At 45.3% G+C, this 22134-nt stretch overlaps 1 protein-coding gene across 2 annotated transcripts in view; it reads right to left on the bottom strand.

Moving 5' to 3' along the window:
- The window catches only part of LOC138528635 (transient receptor potential cation channel subfamily M member 2-like), a 613775-nt gene that overhangs the window by 10933 nt on the left and 580708 nt on the right, over positions 1-22134 (bottom strand). For both annotated transcript variants that reach the window (XM_069640449.1, XM_069640451.1), the window contains one exon: positions 17168-17291. In XM_069640449.1, coding sequence (XP_069496550.1) covers positions 17200-17291 — 92 coding nt within the window. In that variant the 3' untranslated portion in view covers positions 17168-17199. The remainder of the gene's footprint in view (positions 1-17167; positions 17292-22134) is intronic.

Raw genomic sequence — 22134 nt, 5'->3', positions numbered from 1 at the left:
ATATTAACGTAAGCATAACAAATGGAATTTAAACCCAGAGTTAAATGAGAGCATGAAAACTAATGCTACCAATGTATTTGGAATACAACAGAAATATGAACTTAAGTATAACAAATGCAATTTAAACCCCAAGTTAAATGGGAACTTGAAACTTAATACAACAAATGTATGTTGAATACCGAACTGAATAGAACTACAAAATTAAGTTTAATTAATGAATCTTAAACACTGAATTGAACAGAAAGGTGAAATTACTCATAACACATGAATAACTTGAATGCTGAACTGATGAAAAGTATGAAATTGAACCTAATGGATGCATATTGAATCCTGAACTCAATGAAACCTTGAAGTTAGACATATTAAATATTGAATGCAATCAAACTTTATGGACAAAGTGAATACTGAAGGACAGCCACAGTGTCCATGGGAAAATGAACTGCTGAAAGAGGGGCACAAGTGTGAAAGCGTGCCATTGGAAGATGGGGTATGAACAAAACCCTTATAAAGTTAACTGGTATGAATAAAGGCAGTTCTGCAAGGCCAAAGAGTGGCAGGAGATGTGTGGCATGTGGTGGCTGAACCCAAGAGGTTGATAAGGAGAAGCCAGAGAAGCACAGCATTGCCCACAAAGCCAAGAGCCTGACCAAGAGTAATTAAGAGTAATTAAGTGAAAGTGACTTGACACAGAGGGGCAGGAGCTGTGAAACCGTTGTGGGCTGCAGAACCAAGGGATCCTGGTTGCGCGATGAGCTGGTGAAGCAAACCAGAAGGAGGCCCAGGCTGACCTCGATGTTACACTTTGGAAAAAACAAAGAAACGTGGCAAAAAGAAAAGTCTTGGGGAAGGGAACTCTGAGATTTGAAGAAGTGCATGTACCATCTTGGGAACAGAGTCTCAAGACCTCCTCAGGGAATCCTGAGGAATGTTTAGGACTGTATTGCCTTGAACTTGAGAAAGGTAATCTTGAGCCTTTTGTGGAACTTTCTTGCACTTGGGGAAGGGGAGATGCAAGAAGCTCTGAATTTCGAGTTAAACACTATTTCCTCTGTTGATAATATCCCTACACATTGGTTAGCTTTAGTTGGGAGGGCAAGAGTAGGTTTTGGACACAGACAAACTTATAAGTTGAACTCTTTGACTCAAGCTGTCCTTAGTTTCGTTCAGGTAGGGCAATCCCACCTTAGCGCAGGGCAAGTTAGGCCTTCTGCCATGCTGACATTTAAGTTAATACATATCTTTTGTTTGAACTTTAGGTCTGTTGTCTGTGTCTTGCTTCATGATGCCCTCATACCGGATAGATCTCGTCTTGAGAAGCACCTACTCAAAACCCAGGCGTGTATGGCCTCCCGGTCAGTGTACAGCGAATGTCAAGCCCTACTGACTAATCACTGCCTTATACTAGTTGTGAGGACCTCAAGGCAAGATGCCTTTACTCGTTAGACTCCCTCAGGGACTTCCTAAGACTGTCCCTGCTCTATCCAGAGATTATTGTTCTACAGTGATAGCGAGTGCGCCTTGCAGATACCATGATTGATTCACTATTGAATCTGTCACGCTCACGCTCTCATCTACATTCCCCTCCCTATACCTCTTACTACTGTCCTGCTCCAACTCCACCCACCTCTCTTTTCTCCTCTCTTTTCTCCTCCCTCTACTCTCTTATCCCTCAGATGACTCTCACCCTGTTACGCTCACCTGGTATCCACAGGGACACCACCCAGCCGGGTTACTCGCTGGTATGCTTCTCAGCTTTGCCCTGATGTGGTCTGCGGGAAAGGTTCTGCCTGAAATTACAGGAGGACTGTGTTCAAGACTGACCGACTGGGGTAAGTATCCTCCATCCACCCCCGTATGATTTCAGTCCCTCTGGCGCCCTCTCCTCACCTTGTGGTAGAATTAGGCGTGCTCTCCGTCCTGCCTTCTTTGCAGGGGCGCGTTGTCTTTCATGGGTGAGTGCGGTCCAGTTACTTCACTGACGCCGGCCCGTTTGATATTGTTCAGGTAGGTCTTATTGCTGTTCTTTAGTTTTGTTGCTATCCTGCATGCCTTTCATTGTTTAAAATGTCTCTTTTTCTCCCTTAGGTATGCGGAGCTTAAGCGCGGCGAACTGGCTTGGTTGAGCCCCGCTGGTAGATGACGGTGCATTAAGAGCGCTATGATGCGGTAAGTAAGCGCTATGCGCAGCGCTGCAAAGTCTTGCCTTTGCTAACCTGTGTTTTCCTTCCTTGTAGGTCATGGTGTTCTTCAGCGTGAGTGGAATGTCCGGAGTGGTGCCAGCCGAGAGGCAACCAGTCAGGTAAGCCTTTTGAGCAGTTTGTAATTTGTAAATGTCTCTACTGCTTTCTTTAATGTTGCCTCTATCTTCCTCTTTCAGTTTGTTCTGTCCGGGAGGCGTGCAGATTCGAGGAAGCTGTTCTCAGTAGCTGCGAGTGTTTAAAGATGAAGACTGCAGGTAAGATGCTGCTGCTAATGATGCTCCTTTTGTCTCCTTGCAGGTTCTGCTTCTCCGAGGTTCGAGGGAATAGCTGGACACGGTGAGCATCACGTTGCAAGCTGCAAAGTAACGCAAAGCGTGTTGTCTTGCTTGGGTGTGGTTTAACTATCCCCAACAAAATAGTCCAGGTAAAGTAGTCCCTAGGCTACCACACCCAAAACACTAGACCGCATAGCTTGGTTCTTAGGAACCAAGCTATGTGGATGCCTCCATGTTGGCTGACAATACAATAAAGTAGTTCCCAAGCACATTGTTTTTTCATGGTTTCATGAGGGCTTTTGAAGAGGATGCCAGGCTCTAGTGGCCCGAGTCCTGACTCCACCTGGCCAATGGGTTTGCCAGAGGGGGTTTTGGGCAAGGGTTGTGACACACCCCTTAGAAACCCTGCCTTAATCCTTTGATGTCATGCCACCCTCCTCCACGCTACTCCCTTCACCACCCTACTTCTTCTTCCACACTACTACACCTGTATCCACACTACTTATCATCCCTCATCCACGCTACTACTTCCACACAACCACCCCCCTTTTCACTAGGAAACATACACTTCACAATCACTCCCTACACTATGTATTCTACCAAAACTCGCCACACTTGCATGCTCACTCACCCTCCAATACTACTTCCACTCCTTAGCACATGACTCGCCTTCTCCAGAAAATCCTCCACAACTCGCTGTTCCTTCCCCCCTGAAATTCCATCTGTGAAAGGGTAATCTGATTATCTGATTCCTATTTGATAAGCTCCATGCCAAAAGCATAGTGTGTACCTATGCCGTCCTGCATCAGTATCCTGATCTCCAGTGGCTGCTCTACCAGTGGCACAGAGCAGGTTTAGAGGTCACAAGTGTCCTCTTGACAGCTGCAGTGACAGCCAAGTTGCAGCAACAGAGGGGCTGCATTTAAGATATGCACCCCTGTTCCAAAATATTATGTATGTATAAGTTGGTCATGGTGGTGGCACGGTAAACTCTAAAAGTAAGCTATGCCTGAGTTGGGGCATAGTGCATGGCGCTGCTCATAATCATTGCAGCTGCATCCAATTTAATATCACACATGTTTTAGCTCCTCCTGAGAGCCAGCTCAGCAGTCGAAGGTGATGTGTATTGTGGCCAGACAGGTTGGTCCTGCCAAGTGACAGGACAGGAACTTGAATGTCCATGCCTCTTCTTTGATCTCTTTGTGAGGGTAGGTAACACCCTCCCCCAGAGATAGGCACTCAACAGGAAGCTGCTCTTGGCCCAGGAATCAAAGGAGTGCACCCATTCAAAATGGGAAGCCTCACGCCAGGGTGCTGGATACCAAAGGAGCCGTTGATCCTATTTTTTTTTTATTTTTTTATTATTGATTTAGTTGCATTATTTTTATGTTACAACTTTTCAATAAACATGACACATCAACACAGTCTGAACATGGTAGATTAAAATAATATTAAAAACAATTTAAGATCATTTCTCTAAGGACCATTCAGGGTGGACAACAGTAAATACAAGATAGATATTAATAATCTGGTATTCACAATTTGATCAGAGTTTCTTCAAAAAACAAAAAGAGGACACAGTGACATAAAGTTCATCGTACTCGGTTCAACTAAGAATAATCAATTTTTCCTTGATCTAAGTTTAAAGAGAGAAGAAAATGGACCGTTGCTATCTGAATTTTCAAATCTGACGAGCCAAAAATACGATCCCAACAATCATCAGGTTCATACATAGCGTATCCAGGACAGTATTTATGAAAATGCAATTGCCCCAGACTGGTAAGAATTGGACATGCAGTGATTAAATGTGCTAATGTTTCTGGGATTTTGGTTGTTTGACAAAACCGACAGAAGTTTTGAAGAGGTCCTATTAGGTGACGCGTATAGAGCAGATCTCTCGTTTCCCATATATGTAGCCGGAAACGGAGAATTAAATTTCTATATTTTGGTGAAGGGGCTCTTGATAAATAGGATTGTGTTGTGCCTCTCGTATGTGGTGGAAAACGAAAGCTCGAAGCATGTTTATAAGTTAGACATTTTTGATGATTCATGATCCAGGAGGTCTGATGGATTTTTTGTTTAGCCTTATCAGGATTTTGCAGAAGAATTTCAATTGAGATATCTGCGTCAGCCAAGATCTTGTAAACTACTGACAGCCATCTTCGGATAAAAACGTGATCTGTCGTAAAGATGTAGTTCGACAATACCTTAAGTAGGTTGTCTATCCGAGATGATATTAGACATTTCCTAAAAAATGAACATTGTTTCCAGTTAAGATGTGCAGACAGAGAAGAGAGGCCTAGTTCATATCGTAACCATGAGATGGGAATACACTGCGGCAGATGCAACACATTCCGCCAAAATTTAGCCTCCCATTTATCAAGAGTAGTAGATGGTGTGGGGGATCCTGTTTCCAAACCATATAATACGGTGGGAATGACTTTCATCTGCCAAAATGTTAAGGCCGGGATTATGGAAAATTTTCCAAATTTTGCCAGAAGAATACGTGATTGTGAAATCGCTGTAAGAAGTTTAACTTCGATTTGAGCCATATGTTTCAGTGGATGGAGAGAGGCTTCAAAAATAATACCTAAGTAGGTATATGATGAAACCATGGACAACGAAATATTATTACCAATCAGCCAATGTTTCCGAGTATGGAAACCAGAATGAGGGTTGTACATCAAGACTTGAGTCTTTGTGGAGTTAATTTTTAAATCATTCTCTATGACATAGTGGTCTAGGGCTGATAAAAGTTTTTGTAAACCATTGGGAGTCTTTGAGATGAGAACGATATCATCGGCATAGAAGAGAGCTTTAATTGAGACACCATTCATTTTCGGAGAATCTGATTGGATGGGTTCAAAGGAAAATTTGATATCTTGGATACAATAATTAAAAATGGCTGCCGCTAACAGACAGCCTTGTTTAAGGCCGCGTGTAGTCGGAATCGGATGGGAAAGTAAGCCATTCAATGTCAATCTAACCTGAACCGTGGTAGTAGAATGAAAGTGATAAATAAGATCAGTAATGGAGGGGGGACATTTGTCATGAATAAGTTTAGACATAAGTTTGACTCTAGAAATTGAGTCAAATGCAGAGTGCAGGTCCACAAAAGCAAAGTAAATCTGCTGTTTTTTAATGTGGCACAAAGATTTAATGGAATTTAGAAGGAACAAGTTAACTGCTGTGCCCATTCTGGCAACAAAACCTATTTGGAATGGGTTGCGATGTAGATGGATTGATGTCCATGCAGAAAATTCAAGCAATAAAAACTTTGCAAAAATCTTGCTCGGCGAGTCAAGGAGTGCGATGGGTCGATAATTCTCAGGGAGCGAGCGATCTCCCTTCTTGTAAATGGGCACGAGAATAGACAAGTGCCATGAAGATGGGAGTGTTCGAGAGATCAAAATATTTTGAAATAAAAGGAAGAGCATTTGGGCCCAATGGTTTATGTTGGATTTAAGCATTAGATTGCTGATTCCATCGGGTCCTGCAGCTCTTGAATTTTTAGCCACTTTTATGTAATTAATAATGGTTTCCATCTCGCAGTTCAGGGACCATTGCGTGGTGGACTGCATTTGGTATTTAAAATTACTGAACTCCGGATCAGAATATAATTCGGAGAAATGTTGGACCCATTGCGCTTCTTGCACGCCATTGGCTTGTGCATCTAGTTGATGATTACAATGTTTATGCTTAAGTAATTTCCATACACTTGCAGAATTTTTTGTAGCTAGAATGTTAAGCATAAGCTCACTATCTTTTTGAAATAACAAGGCTCTATGTCCACGGACCCAGTTGGTATAGCGGGTTTTTGCCTGCCTTGCATGGTCAAACCGAGAGCTTAGTGACGAGGAGAGCAATAATTTCCGTTCTTGCCTATAACTAGACCTTCTATGATGTAATTCATGATCAAAGGAGTGTAAGTGAGTAATCGACCTCTGTTTAGAGATAAGAATGTTGTTCTGAAATTGTTGTAACAGGTGTGTATATTCGACCTTGGAATTGGAATTGGGCACCGTAGAGGGGGCAAGAGATTGTTTTAACATCCAAAACATTCTAGAGGACACCGAGAGGCGATTACCAGAGGGATTGATAACAAGTTGTTGAGAGGACCTTTTAGTATAAGAAGGCGCTAACGCCAGTGGTCTTAGGAAATGTAGTGTCAAACGCTTGTGCTCACTATACATCTGAGGAGTGATGTTTAGTGAAGTGATATTATCCAACAAATTTGAATCAGCATATATGTAATCAATTGTACTGGTGCTTAAATCACGGCGCCAAGTAGTTGCGGGTGGAAGATCACCAGGCATAGACCCGTTGATCATCATAAAGTTATAGTGTGACATAAAGGTAGACCAAGTCAGCACCTCCTGGGCTGTAGATTCAGAAGTTGGATTAAAACAATCAAGATTAAGATCGCCAAGAAGAAAAGTGGCAGTAACATCAGATGCCTGAGCAACTATTTCCAACATATAGGAAAGTTCTCTAAGGAATAAATTCAAAGAGAGTTTTGCCAGATTCCGGCATATATTGAAAATGGCCATATTGCCTCCGCAACCAATTACTCGGACTAGTTGTATATAGAGGTCGAAGGCGCACCATGGAACTATTTCTAGGTCAGAAGATTGTCTAACTGCTACCAAGAGGCCCGACATTGGACGACCTTTCTCACCTCTTACAGCCGCAATAAGAGCAATTGCATAATTGTCCCAAACAGGAGGAGTTAGAAACCATGTTTCCTGAAAAGCCAGTATATCATAAGAGTGAGTGAACACATCAATAGAATGTTGTAAATGGACATGGCCTCTGGTATTCCAACAACCTAATGAAATGGAACGATATTTCGGAAAATCTTGAGGTTATAAATTGGGACAGCCATTTTTGGTAGATTGGTATTACGTGTGGTTTGAAGGGATTTACCTGAGTCACTAGCCGCTAAATTTGTTGAGGTGAACAGAGATTGTGATCGATCGGGGTCCTAAGAGATAAGAAATCCCATCTCAAACAATATCAGTTTAGCATCCCAAAGCAATTTCGCCACAGTAGCTGAAGGAATCCATAAACGGACAATGGTGAAGTCAGCATTCGCAATGAATTCCACCAGGTCAATGTCTGTTGACGAGATATGTTCCAAGGTGTTAACATCGTTCAGGATGTTTAATACACACTGTCTATTGAGATCGTACAGAGGATGAGAACCACCACAGCATTTCATGATCAATGAGTGGCCATTTGGTGCACGAATATTGGAGGCTTGAGATAGAGTTTTGGGAGGTATTTTACTAAAGTTCATATTTTTAGATGACTGCAAGGTGACAGGGCGGGGAAGGGGGTGGTAATTCAACTTTGTCGGTGCAGGGGTGGTGACAGACCAGGACTGGCGAGTAGGAAGGCTACGTAATGAGTCCTGAGATTGATGTGGAACTGCTATTGAGGAACCAAGGCGCGGACCACTTTGGACATGAGTGATAGCCAGCGCATTATTATTGGAAGAACCAATTTATGGAACACCGTGGGTTTCAAGAAAAGCGTCCATCAAAGATTTAAACTGAGAGGTCATCAAATCAGAATTATGTAAAGAGTTGTCACACAGCATGTTGTTAGGAGCTTGATCTTGGACTGTGGTAGGGGGTAACATAGGAACTAAAGGGGGAGGCATTGTACTTCTAGGTGCCATTCTGAAGGATTATTGGTTGTAATCAGAGGAACAGCATCAGTAGACTGAGTGGGAACACAGGTGGGAGGAATAGCCTGGTTTTTCAGGGAAAGATATTCATCAATGGCATTTTTAATGAGAACAATTTTTGCAGTAGATGAATTATCAGGGCAAATTATGGCGCCGGAAGTGATCAAAGCAGGCACAGAAATTGGAATGGAGGTGATAGAAGTAGCAGCCTTTGAACATGCAGGAGGCACAGAGTTTTCCAAAGCATTAATTAAATTATGTAGAGGAGAATAATGAGAATTATTGAAAGGAGGTAGACTACCACACGGGCCACTCTTATCAATTTGACACACAGGCTTGGGTTGATTGATAGATGGAGCCTGTGGAACACATGCAGATGAAGGTTTAAAGAAAGAAGCAATGGAATTCTTCGGGAGCTTCGGGGCAATCATGTTCTTAGATTTCTTGATAAGTGATTGCCTAAGCGGCAATTTCTTTTTCTTTTGACGATTGCCTTTTAAAGGCTCCCGAGCAATGTCAGGACAAGAAACAGGAGGGGGGCTAGTGGAGGGGGTTGGTTGAATAGAGTCAGTAACCACCAACTCAGGAATCTCGTTAGGTAGATTTCCTTGAGTCGTGGAGATGTTCTCCCAAGAGGAATCATTGACAACAATGGCTTCATTAACGAGATCGTCCTCAGTGGGGCGAATGATTTCTTCAAATGAGGGAACAGTCGGAAAGGGTCCCAACTGGGTAGAGACTGGATGAACAGGCACTTGAGTTGGCACAAGATTTAGGGAGGTTATCCAATCATACATGGTGTCAATCTGCAAGGATTGAGTAGAAATGTTGTTGTCAAGGCGTTCAAACAGTTTATAAAGACTTAACACCGTGGTATTTAAAGCAGCAAGCGTGATTTCAAGCATGGAGGGTAAGGTGATAGACGCAGAAACCGGTGAAGATGGTTGAGGCTGCGCACGCGGAGTCGGATGCGCGTAAAGAGAAGCATCACTTGGAGCATTACTGATGGATGAGATTTCATGTGGCTGGGCTAGATCGTGAATACTAGCCACAGAGAAAGGGGAGTGAGGTAAATCATCATAAGAGGAGATGGTCTCCTTATTTGCAGGGGTAAGACATTCATGAATAGTATCTAAAGTAGGAGCTATTGGCAGGACATGCGTTTTAAAATGATGGTTATCGGCAGCAATCAAAGTTGAATCAGAAACAAGTTGTGACATTGGGGCTATTGGAGACCCTGTCCATTGACGGGGACCAGCAGCACGGTACGGAGCATGCACCACATGTTGAGAGGTGTCAAACGTGCCATGCACTGGAGTTATGGGTTGACAAAGAGATGTGCGAGTGTGGTTGCTTTCCGTGATAATTGAGCCATGGGTTGACAGAGAAAAATTATCTGTGATTCTCTGTTGTGATTGCAATGGAGGAGCTGATAGGGACGGCAACCTACGAAACGCACAAAAATTATTCATCACAGAATTTGTCAGATTAGCAGCAATTACAGAATCATCGGGCATGCCTACTTTGAGAGACTGAAGATGGGTAAACATAGCAAATTATGCAAAAAAAATTTGAAAAAAAGAAAAATAAGAAGGAGAAAAAGAAGTAATAATAATAATATATATAAAAGACAACAGCAAACAAAATGGAGCACCCTCAACGCCCTCAACACCCGTGGACAGCCGTAGACAGCCCTTGCCAAACAGCGTTTCACAAACAAGCGCGCGCGCAAAAAGCGCGGGTGTCCAGGATTAAATGGATTGTGGGAAAGGAGGGCGGGGCCGAGGGGCTCGAAGAAAAAAAAACACAAAGTCCCTTCTTTGTTTTCGTTTTCTAGGGAGAAAGAAAAATAGTATCAGAAAAATAGTCAATCAGGCTATTTCCGGCTTGCACGGATCGTGTCAGCATCAAAGTCCCATACCCTTTGAAGTCACGGGAAAGAGGCAGCAGAAAGGCACAGCTAGCAGCAATCCTTCAGCGAGTCCAGCCGTAGACAGCCCTTGCCAAACAGCGCTTCACAAACAAGCGCGCGCAAAAAGCGCGGGTGTCCAGAATTAAATGGATTGTGGGAAAGGAGGGCGGGGCCGAGGGGCTCGAAGAAAAAAAAAACACAAAGTCCCTTCTTTGTTTTCGTTTTCCTTTGAAGTCACGGGAAAGAGGCAGCAGAAAGGCACAGCTAGCAGCAATCCTTCAGCGAGTCCAGCCGTAGACAGCCCTTGCCAAACAGCGCTTCACAAACAAGCGCGCGCCGTTGATCCTATTGAGAAGGGAAGGGGTTGGGTTAGTGTAGACCGGGAGAGTGCTGTACAGCTGGGGAAGATTCCGCCATCTTGTTTCTCTCTGCCTCTCCTTCCTGCACCCCCCCCCACTTCCTCTAGAATGTGAATGTGACTCAGTAGCAGTCCAAAATAAAGGGAATTACCAATCAAGGTTCTATAAAAAATAGATACACCTTAACAAAACACTGCATCTGTTGAATAACCAAATACAAAAACAGTACACAAAACCCACCCCTGAAGAAATAACAGAGAATAAGCAAAGATAGCACGGTACAGCACCCTCTGGTTTTTACTTTCCTTACACCCCTGATTCATTACTCAATATTTTTTCAAAGGATATTTTTCTTGAAGGCAATTTGGGAATTAGTGACCCAACCAGTCTCTGGGGTACTAAACTGTACCAAAGAGTCAGTAGTACTGTCTTGTGGTTCTTGGTGGTTTGACAGTATCACACAATGCTTTTGGGTGCTGGTCAAGCAGTTTGAATACGGTTAGACTGGGTCAGCAGTGATGTTCCAGATGGGGATCAGGTGTCGAGCCGGGGTCGAGCTGATGTTTGTTGCGGTTTGAAGAAGTGCAGATCATGAGGGCCACCAGCATTGGTTCGATAGTGAAGCGGCTGATGACTAGATACACAGTTCGAGTCGAATGGGTAGAGCGTGGTGTTCAAAGATCGGTGTCTGAAAGTTCCTCCTTCATCTGGCCTGCTGATGAAGATCTGCAGTGTAGATGCTGGTGTTTCGAAGATGCGGTTCAAAGAAGGCGGGTGCAACAATAAGCTTCAGGTTGGAGTCGGGCAATGACACGCTCAGCTGGTGTGGTGCGACAGCAAACTGGTTTGAGTTTCAGTTCAGCGGTTCGGGAGTAGCAGTCACATTGTTCTAGATGGGGAGAGGAGTCAAAGTTGGTTGGAACAGGGGCTTGCTGCTTTTCAAACACGTTGATCGAGAAGAGCGAATATTAGGGACCGCCAGGGTCAGATCGACAGTTGGTTCAACTGTGAAGATGCTGGAGACTGGACGTGTGGTTCCACTTGAGCAGTTGAATCGAGCGCTTGAGGAGCTGCAGATCCTAATGGCCACCAGGGTCAGTTTGACGGTCGGTTTGTTGGCGAAGATGCTGGAAACTGAATGCAGAGTTTGGTTGGAGCAGCTTGATGGACCATCAGGGTCAGTACGGCTTTGACATCCTGACCCTGTGTGATGTCAGAAGAGTAAAGTTCACTTCTTTCAAGAACAGGGATTGGACCCCTAAGGCAGGCTAGTTTTAGTCCAATCACATGTAGACTGTTACCTTTAAGAGAAGGGGTCTCACACTATTTCTTTGATTCACTCTTAACGATATACCTGAGGAAGAATTCATTGGGCCTCTGTTGGGAGAGTTTATCAGTTTATCTCTCCAAAGTCTTCTGCCAGTGAGGGGAGGACTGAGTATCCAAGGCAGAGGTGGACTTTGTCCCCTAACCAGGGACTACTGGGGATGACCTGCAGGTGGGACAAGACCTGCCTCTCTGCCAGCCATAATGGTACGCACGACCTCACCACGTTGTAGGACACCTGCAGTTGTGGTCCATGCTTCGTGGTGCTTTAGAGAATGAAAACGAGGACTAAAACTTCCCAGTGAGCCCCTGGACTGGGACTCATAGCAACCAGAGGACCGAGACAGCCAAGAAACCTGGGTTCCTACAGTCAAACCTATTTGAGCCATGATTCAAGCTGTTCAATGCCTTCACACCTACAGGACCCTCCGGAGTTGCTGTTGGCACTCTACCTCCTCGAACTGCCGTTCCACGTGTTTGAACCTGTTTGCCACTGCACAGCTCTAGCCAAGCACGTCATTGCCTTTGCTGGAACTACACGCTCACCATTGCACCTGCAACCTTCGAACCATGGCTTGAATCAGAAGCTTCTTCCCTGCCAATTGCCATCGCAAGCCGTACTGACCCTGATGGTCCATCAAGCTGCTCCAACCAAACTCTGCATTCAGTTTCCAGCATCTTCGCCAACAAACCGACTGTCAAACTGACCCTGGTGGCCATTAGGATCTGCAGCTCCTCAAGCGCTCGATTCAACTGCTCAAGTGGAACCACACGTCCAGTCTCCAGCATCTTCACAGTTGAACCAACTGTCGATCTGACCCTGGCGGTCCCTAAGATTCGCTCTTCTCGATCAACGTGTTTGAAAAGCAGCAAGCCCCTGTTCCAACCCAGCTTGACTCCTCTCCCCATCTAGAACAATGTGACTGCTACTCCCGAACCGCTGAACTGAAACTCAAACCAGTTTGCTGTCGCACCACACCAGCTGAGCGTGTCATTGCCCGACTCCAACCTGAAGCTTATTGTTGCACCCGCCTTCTTTGAACCGCATCTTCGAAACACCAGCATCTACACTGCAGATCTTCATCAGCAGGCCAGATGAAGGAGGAACTTTCAAACACCGATCTTTGAACACCACGCTCTACCCATTCGACTCGAACTGTGTATCTAGTCATCAGCCGCTTCACTATCGAACCAATGCTGGTGGCCCTCATGATCTGCACTTCTTCAAACCGCAACAAACATCAGCTCGACCCCGGCTCGACACCTGATCCCCATCTGGAACATCACTGCTGACCCAGTCTAACCGTATTCAAACTGCTTGACCAGCACCCAAAAGCATTGTGTGATACTGTCAAACCACCAAGAACCACAAGACAGTACTACTGACTCTTTGGTACAGTTTAGTACCCCAGAGACTGGTTGGGTCACTAATTCCCAAATTGCCTTCAAGAAAAATATCCTTTGAAAAAATATTGAGTAATGAATCAGGGGTGTAAGGAAAGTAAAAACCAGAGGGTGCTGTACCGTGCTATCTTTGCTTATTCTCTGTTATTTGTTCAGGGGTGGGTTTTGTGTACTGTTTTTGTTTTTGGTTATTCAACAGATGCAGTGTTTTGTTAAGGTGTATCTATTTTTTATAGAACCTTGATTGGTAATTCCCTTTATTTTGGACTGCTACTGAGTCACATTCTCATCTTTCTTAAGAGTATAGCTTTACTTCCATGTTACCACAAAGGCAAAGGAGGTACATCTCTTAACTGTGCCTGTTTTGACTTTATGATTGTGTTGACTCTTGGTTTGCAGCAGTGTGAGGGCTGAGTGGGTATTTTAGACAACTCATCCTTGTACTTCTGCAGGGCAGAATACCCTTCGTCACAACCCACTCTATGTGCCCTTAACAGTCTATCCCTCTAATTGTTTCCATCCTATTGTACTGAATTAATGCATCGTGTTGCTTCACAGAGAGGATCAGACTATAAAAACCCATCACATACATAAACACATGCATAAATACACACACCTAGGAGTCTGATTGGAAGAGGTATGGAGCACTGGTTTCAGCATATGTTCTCAACACACAAGACTGTGATAGGAGAGGTAGAGTTTTGCTGTCAGCAGACGTCCTCAACACCCAGGATTATGAAAGGGACATAGACAGGGCTCTGGTTTCAGTAGCTGTTCTCCATACCGAGGAGAGGAATAGGAAGAGAGACAAAGCTCTCCTTTATGTGGTGGTCTTAGGAACGAGGAGTATAAAAGGAAGAAGGACCGAGTTATGCTGTCAGCAGATGCCCTCCACACCCCAGCGTATGAAAGGAAGAAGGATGGAGCTCTGCTGACAGAAGATGCTCTCCACACCCCAGTGCATGAAAGGAAGGACAGTGATCTGCTGTCAGAAGATGTTCTCTCATCAGCAGATGTTCTACACACCCCAGTGTATGATAGGAAGGACAGAGCTCTGCTGTCAGCAGATGTACTCCACACCTCAGCGTATGAAAGGAAGGACAGAGCTCTGCTGTCAGTAGATGTTCCCCATACAACAGCGTATGAAAGGAAGACGGACCAAGCTCTGCTGTCAGCAGATGTTCTCCACACCCCAGTGTATGAGTCTATGAAAGAATGGACAGACTCTGCAGTCAGCAGATGTTCTCCACACCCCAGTGCATGTAAGGAACAAGGACCGAGCTATGCTGTCAGCAGATGCCCTCCACACCCCAGCGTATGAAAGGAAGAAGGATGGAGCTCTGCTGACAGAAGATGCTCTCCACACCCCAGTGCATGAAAGGAAGGACAGTGATCTGCTGTCAGAAGATGTTCTCTCATCAGCAGATGTTCTACACACCCCAGCGTATGATAGGAAGGACAGAGCTCTACTGTCAGCAGATGTTCTCCACACCTCACCGTATGAAAGGAAGGACAGAGCTCTGCTGTCAGTAGATGTTCCCCATACAACAGCGTATGAAAGGAAGACGGACCAAGCTCTGCTGTCAGCAGATGTTCTCCACACCCCAGTGTATGAGTTTATGAAAGAATGGACAGAGCTCTGCAGTCAGCAGATGTTCTCCACACCCCAGTGCATGAAAGGAACAAGGATCGAGCTCTGCTGTCAGCAATGTTCTCCACACGCCAGCATATGAAAGGAAGAAGGACCAAGCTCTGCTGTCAGCAGATATTCTCCAGACACCAGTGTATGAAAGGAAGGACAGAGCTCTGCTGTCAGCAGATGTTCTCCACAGCCTAACGTATGAGAGGAAGAGGGGTCGAGCTCTACTGTCAGTAGAGGTTCTCCATACTCCAGCATATGAAAGGAAGAAGGACCAAGCTCTGCTGTCAGCAGATATTCTCCACACCCCAGCGTATGAAAGGAAGAAGGACGGAGCTCTGCTGACAGAAGTGAAGATGCTCTTCACACCCCAGCATATGAAAGGAAAGACATCTGCTGTCAGAAGATGTTCTCTCATCAGCATTTTTTCTCCACACCCCAGCGTATGATAGGAAGGACAGAGCTCTGCTGTCAGCAGATGTTATCCACACCCCATCATATGAAAGGAAGTCATAGCTCTGCTTTCAGTAGATGTTCTCCACACCACAGCGTATGAAAGGAAGATGGACCAAGCTCTGCTGTCAGCAGATGTTCTCCACACCCCAGCATGTGAAAGGAAGAGGGACCAACCTCTGCTGTCAGCAGATATTCTCCATACCTCAGTGTATGAGTTTATGAAAGAAAGGACAGAGCTCTGCTGTCAGCAAATGTTCTCCATACCCCAGCGTATGAAAGGAAGAAGGACCGACCTCTGCTGTCAGCAGATATTTTCCACAACCCAGTGTATGAAAGGAAGGATGGAGCTATGTTGTCAGCAGATATTCTCCACACTCACTGTATGAAAGGAAGGACAGAGCTCTGCTGTCAGCAGATGTTCTCCATACCCCAGTGTATGAAAGGAAGAAGGATCAAGCTCTGCGGTCAAAAGACATTCTCCGCACCCCAGCATATGAATGAAAGAAGGGCGGAGCTCTGCTGTCAGCAGATATTGTCCACACCCCAGCGTATGAAAGGAAGGACAAGCTCTGCTGTCAGCAGATGTTCCCCATACCCCAGCATATGACAGGGAGGACAGAGCTCTACTGCTAGCAAATGTTCTGCATACCCCAGCATATGAAAGGAAGAAGAACCGAGCTCTGCTGTTAGCAGGCATTCTCCACTCCCCAAAGTATGAAAGAACGGACAGAGCTCTGCTGTCAGCAGATGTTCTCCACACCCCTGAGTATGAAAGGAAGGACAGAGCTCTGCTGTCAGCAGATATTCTCCACACCCCAGCATATGAAAGTAAGGAGAGCTCTGCTGTCTGCAAATGTTCTCCACACCCAAGCGTATAAAAGGAAGAAGGACTGAGCTCTGCTGTCAGCAGATATTCTCCACACCCCAACCTATGAAAGGAAGAAGCACAAAGCTCTGCTGTCAACAGATATTCTCCACACCCCAGCATATGAAAGGAAGAAGGACAGAGCACTGCTGTCAGCAGGCTTTCTGCACACCCCAGCTTATGAACGGAAGGACAGAGCTCAATGTCAGCAGATATTCTCCATACCCCAGCGTATGAAAGGAAGAAGGACCGAGTTCTGCTGTCAGCAGATGTTCTCCACACCCCAGCATATGAAATGAAGGAGCACAGAACTCTGCCGTCAGCAGATGTTCCCCACAGCGCAGCATATGAAAGGAAGAAGGACCAAGCTCTGCTGTCAGCAGACATTCTCCACACCCCAGCGTATGAAAGGAAGGATGACCAAGCTCTGCTGTCAGCAGATATTCTCCACACCGCAGCGTATGAAAGGAAAAAGGACAAAGTTCTGCTGTCAGCAGATATTCCCCACATCCCAGTGTATGAAAGGAAGAAGGACATAGCTCTTCTGTCAGCAAATATTCTCCACACCTCAGCGTATTAAAGGAAGAAGGACCAAGCTCTGCTGTCAGCAGACATTCTCCACATCCCAGCGTATGAAAGGAAGGATGACCAAGCTCTGCTGTCAGCAGACATTCTCCACACCCCAGTGTATGAAAGGAAGAAGGACCAAGCTCTGCTGTCAGCAGACATTCTCCACACCCCAGCATATGAAAAGAAGAAGGACCAAACTCTGCTGTCAGCAGATATCCTCCACATCCCAGCGTATGAAAGAAGGAGAGCTCTGCTGTCTGCAGATGTTCTTCATACCCTACAGTATGATAGTAAGACTGGGGGTGAGTTTGTATCTGGCTGTCTGCAGGACTCTAACAGGGGTGACCATTTCTTAGCTGGTGTGATAGCATTATTCCATTATCAAGCTTTTAATGTATCACCCATGTGTTTATTAGCCATCAGTTAGGGTCACCTGATATTGCTTTAGAGCAATAGAAGCCGCCTTACCTGAGAAGAACCATTTCATTGGGCACAGGATATCACATCAGTTTGGAGTCAGGATGCAGAAGCTCGTGGGCGTTTCCGGCCTTTTGGGCACCTGGGCTCTCCCCTTCATGTGGCTTCATCGGCACTGGGGAGAGATTGAGAACAGCTGTCAGTGTCACATCCTCTAAAGTCCAACGTCATATTTGCAAAGTCAATGGATAAGGTGGGGAAGTTTGGAGAGATGACTGTTGATAGGCTGAGAGTGAGACACTCTGCAAATGCGATCATAAGAAATAACTTCTTCAAGTATCCTGAATGAGGAGGGGCACTGGGGAAGCGCTGTGTGGAATCAGGTACTAAAAAAGAGAAGACCACTAGAGAGAAGGAGGACATGTGAGGGAAAGACTGGTAGCCTACCGGCTTTGAACATGATTGCAAGTCAAAAGAAATAGCCCTAGCAACTGATGCCTGATTCATGCAAGAGATGAAAGTCAAGAGAATTGAGGATATGTAGAGAAAAAACATGTCTTATCTTCTTTTTTCATCAGAAAATAATAATGATAGGGGCTTGTAAAAAGACGCCAGGCAATTCCTTTTCATTAAAATTCAACTGACTATTAAGCTAATTTCAGTGTCATAATATTAGCATATATTAGCACTTCGGCGGGTGAGTCAGCCAATCAGGTATCTCCATACCTGAGAGAAATCACACTATCCAAGCCTGGGTTCGGAGTGACCAGAGTGCAGGACGCACACGCCAGCCATCAGTCCTCCTGCCGGGCAACATCCATTGTCTCGCCCCACCTCTCCAGACCATCCTCGGCCCCCGCGTTCATGACCTACCTGCCTACATTTGTAAACCAGAAACCTGGGGAATGACGTCACCGACCCCCTGCCTGCCCCCTTTTCAGCAAGACACCGTCCACATTATTTACACACAAAAAACCCAAACCTGACACATATCATGTTGAAATGTGCGCCTCTGCACATTTTTGGCCGGGCCTGGAAGCAAAATTTCTTCTGCTAACACAATAGAAAAAGATAATATAGCCCAGTGGTTTGCAGAACTCCAGGAGATGACATGTTCAACACCTGCCACTGCAGGCCGACAGCCGTGTCAGTGCTTCCCAGACACATCACACCTAAACGTGTGCGCACTTGGAGCATCCCTAGCCTGAGCTCAGGCTAGAAATATCTTGCCTGCAGATGACAGAAATCGCGAAGAGACCCAGAGAACAGCGTAAAAACCCAGAGTGTCCTGTCCTGGATAAACCCAGAGACTAGGCAGGTATGGATCATGAGGCTGAGCAAGGACACGCAAAAGTATCAGTCAAGTTAATCAAGTTTGGGGGTGAACATCTAATAATGTGGAAACAATTGTTTCACATTTGAAATACTTAAGAAGTCTTAACTGAAGATTCCATTGGGTTCTACTATACATGTTGTAATGCATTTTGTTGCCTTCTGTAACCCCTTTTCTCTGTGTCTAATTCAATGCATATGAATTATTTTCATTACATGTAAAGATTTTGTTTGACCAATAATGATGGGAACATTGTGGTTGTGGCTGGCTGGCTGTGGCTGGATAGTGTCTGTAGGACTTGCTACCACAAAGTCATTATCCCTGGAGTTTTCCAGCAGCCTATGTCGCCTCCAGTTGACATTCCTTGAGTTCCAGCATACGTGCTTAGCCTTCAGGTCCCCCCCAATAATGGCTGGCACAGTTGAGTCAAGCAACGTGTCTAAGTCTCCCAAATGTAGCTTTGCTTTAAGAGGTCAATACGTTGCAATCAATCAAAGTGGTACAACTGAAGTATTGACCTGCATTCCAATGGCTTTGAAGGTCCTGAGGGTTGGCTGCACTAGCTTGTGATGGTTGATCCTTGTGCTCCCTATCACAGCAATCTCTCCTCCAGTTCCTGTTAGTCGGTACGCCTGGACGACTATTGGTTTGACAGATTCAGTTGTGGCATCCTTGCAGATCGGTATCAGATAGTAAAGCCACGCACACGTTCCTCGCACGTTCCTCGATTCCATGAGGTGAAGAAGTACATCCATTTTCTTTTGAATGCCATTCGCATTCCACATGACGATTGAGCAACCGTGTTTAGATACTGTCATGTCGATTGTTTTCCGCTCCCTGGAGTAGGCTTGAGCCTTGCCATCACTGTGGCCATGGGGTGAATGACCATCTCTGCAATTGCATTTGCAATCACCACAATGATCTCCATCCAGTTGATGGGACTGGTGGTTCCATCTAGGGCTGCAGGGGTGGTTGCCATTAGGGTGTTGTGAGAAGCCAGGAATGAGACACAGACGCAATGAAGTCATATTTGTGATTATAGACTTTTATTAAATGAAAAGGGTTGGAAAATACCTCACTGGAGACAATGAGGGAAATCCTCAGAGTGTAGGGATGTGGGTAGTTGATTGAGTTCGGACTCTAGTCTTAGGCAGTTGCAAGTCTCAGACTGTTGGATGATGGTGTGCCCCTGGTCTGATGCTCTTTTCTTTTCATCATTGGTTTCAGGCAGGAAGAAGGCAAGCACGTTCCTTTGGATGTATGTCTATTGCTAAAAACAACTCTAATTTTGTTGCTATTTTTTTGTTCTAATTCTTTACCACAGTATGAGTGGGAGATCCCCTACATCTCTACCATGTCTACCCCTGCCCACCTCGACAAAACCCCCTCTAATATTGCCTGACCCCATCCCACCATCTACATTTTGGTGGTAAAATGTGAGCAAAAAATACAAGGCAAAATACATTCTGGCAGTATTTGGTAGACCAATAGACACACTACTGTTTTTCCAGGGCAGAGCATTCAAGCCTTGTATGAAATCTGGTGCTGTAAAATCAAGGCAAGTGAGCGTCATTGTTAGTTTGACTCTCATATATTAACGTCCAGTGCAGGTCCTTGTGGTCACGCACTTCACTGGGGAAATGCCCTCCTGCCAGCCACTCTCTCGACTCTGTAAGGAAGGCATGGTATCAACAGTAAGACAGACACAAGTGACCACAGTTCAAGGGTGTTTATTGAACTTCAAAAGGGGTTTGAAAAACACCTATCTAATCCAAAACTACAGATGGGAGGAAGCTATGACCATCCAATAATAATAACGCAGTCCTGGTGGTGTCTTGTCAAAATAAAAGGGCCTATACTAATAAACCTATTGCCAATCCTTACCTCTGTGTGGAAAACAATGTTACGTAAAAGTAAGAAGTGTTCATGAAATTATATGTCAGGATGTTCAGGCCATTGGCTTCCCTTCCCCACGTTTTCAGCACAGGACAAGGCGGTACACTCAAGCTTATTACAGTCTCTGGCTTCTCTTAGCACGAGGGTGCAGTTCAAACATTTGCATCAGGACCTTTTGTGCCCAAGTCTCTTTGCTTTCCAAAGTCTCTTCTTGCAGAGGGCCTGATGTGAAGAACAAACAATAAATTCTTTTCCTTTCTGAATTTCACACATACTCAATTTCTCAGGTGGCTCACTATTCACCTCGGATCCCCCTCAGCTGGTTTTAGATCCCCTTTAATACAAACCTCGGAGGATTTTCATGGGTCTAATTTCACAGTTGATTCATTATTCACCCCGGATCCCCCTCAGCTGGGCTCAGATCCATTTTAATGCAATGTTCAATCAGTCACCCTCCGCTGGGCTCGGGCCAATTTAATTCACTTTAACACAAACTTGTTTTAGCCCAAAAGCTTTCAATGGATCTCCCTAGTTCGGGCTCGGACCAACTTATTCTATTTTGCCATCAACTTGCTTGACCCGTCCCAGGACCACTTCGATGTACAGTTCTTTGACACTCTTTCACCTTTCTCAACTCTCAGTTGGATACCTTACAGAGACTTTTGAATGAGAAGGCATGCAGTGACGGACCTCTCTGTCAAGGGTATTGTATCTTGTTTTCAAAGTTCAATCATTCATCGATTCAATTTTTACTCACGTTGGTTATCACATGCGTTTCATACACTGTTCGCTTCAGCGCTCACCATACAATGTTGCCGCTTGCATCCTTGGCTTCAATAAAGATTGGTCTGGTGTCAGTCTCCCCAACTCACCGACTGTTGATTTCAGAGATGCTGCTTTGTTGTAGGAGCCAAGGACATTACCACGGCAGCAAGCAATTATCCCTGCCTTGATTATCGACACGGGAGGACCACGGGTATCTCCGACACACAATGTAGGATTCTTCCGCCTGGTTTCCTGGTGTTACTCTTTCTATTCTCGATGGTTCATGAAAGTAACGATTCCTCGTCGAAAAGGTCAAGGCCACTTCCCTCCTTGCGATCCCCTTCTGTTTTGCCGTCTTTCTCCTCGTGTTAAACTGCCATCTTGGAACTGCTTCTTCCTCATGTGCTTAGCCTTGCTCTGAGAGTGGTCTCATGCTCCGCCTTGTATCCGTGTGGGGAAGTGTAGCGAAGTCAGGTGTGTGTAATGGTCAGTAATTCCCTGACCATTGTATTGGGACATCTCAGGTATACGGCCTGGGTGTTAGTCTGTTTTCTATCATAGCAAGCTGTCCGTGAGAAAGTGTTGGTGTTATGAAGGGGGGGGGGGTGAGTTTCTAAATATCCTACCTGGTCGGATGGGGTAAAGGTGTTACAGGGAAGGGGATACTGCATCTCGCCATCCGGTGTCCCATTCTCACTCCCCGAAGACTCCTCACCCAGGTGATCCTCCCGCACTGGTCCACCCCCAGGAATGGATCCAAAAGCGATGGCCATGTCCTGGCCACCTGGATGACAGATCCCTAGGGCCTAGCAGGTGAGACACCTTCAGGTTTCTCACATCCCCTAAAAGCAGTGCACCACGTCTTATTACGGGTGTGCAGAAATTTGAATTAATCACACCCGTCCTACACAAACTACATTAGCTTCCTCTCCAGGCAAGGATACTATGCAAGACTGCATATATCCTCTACAAAGCAGTCACAGGTAGCACACCATTGTACCTGGCGGCTAAACTATCTGGAGGC

This window comes from Ambystoma mexicanum, chromosome 7q (assembly GCF_040938575.1).
Source record: "Ambystoma mexicanum isolate Mex_15411 chromosome 7q, UKY_AmexF1_1, whole genome shotgun sequence".
Taxonomy (NCBI): domain Eukaryota; kingdom Metazoa; phylum Chordata; class Amphibia; order Caudata; family Ambystomatidae; genus Ambystoma; species Ambystoma mexicanum.
Note: the sequence above shows the minus strand (reverse complement) of the source record. Positions and strands in the feature narration are given on the sequence as shown.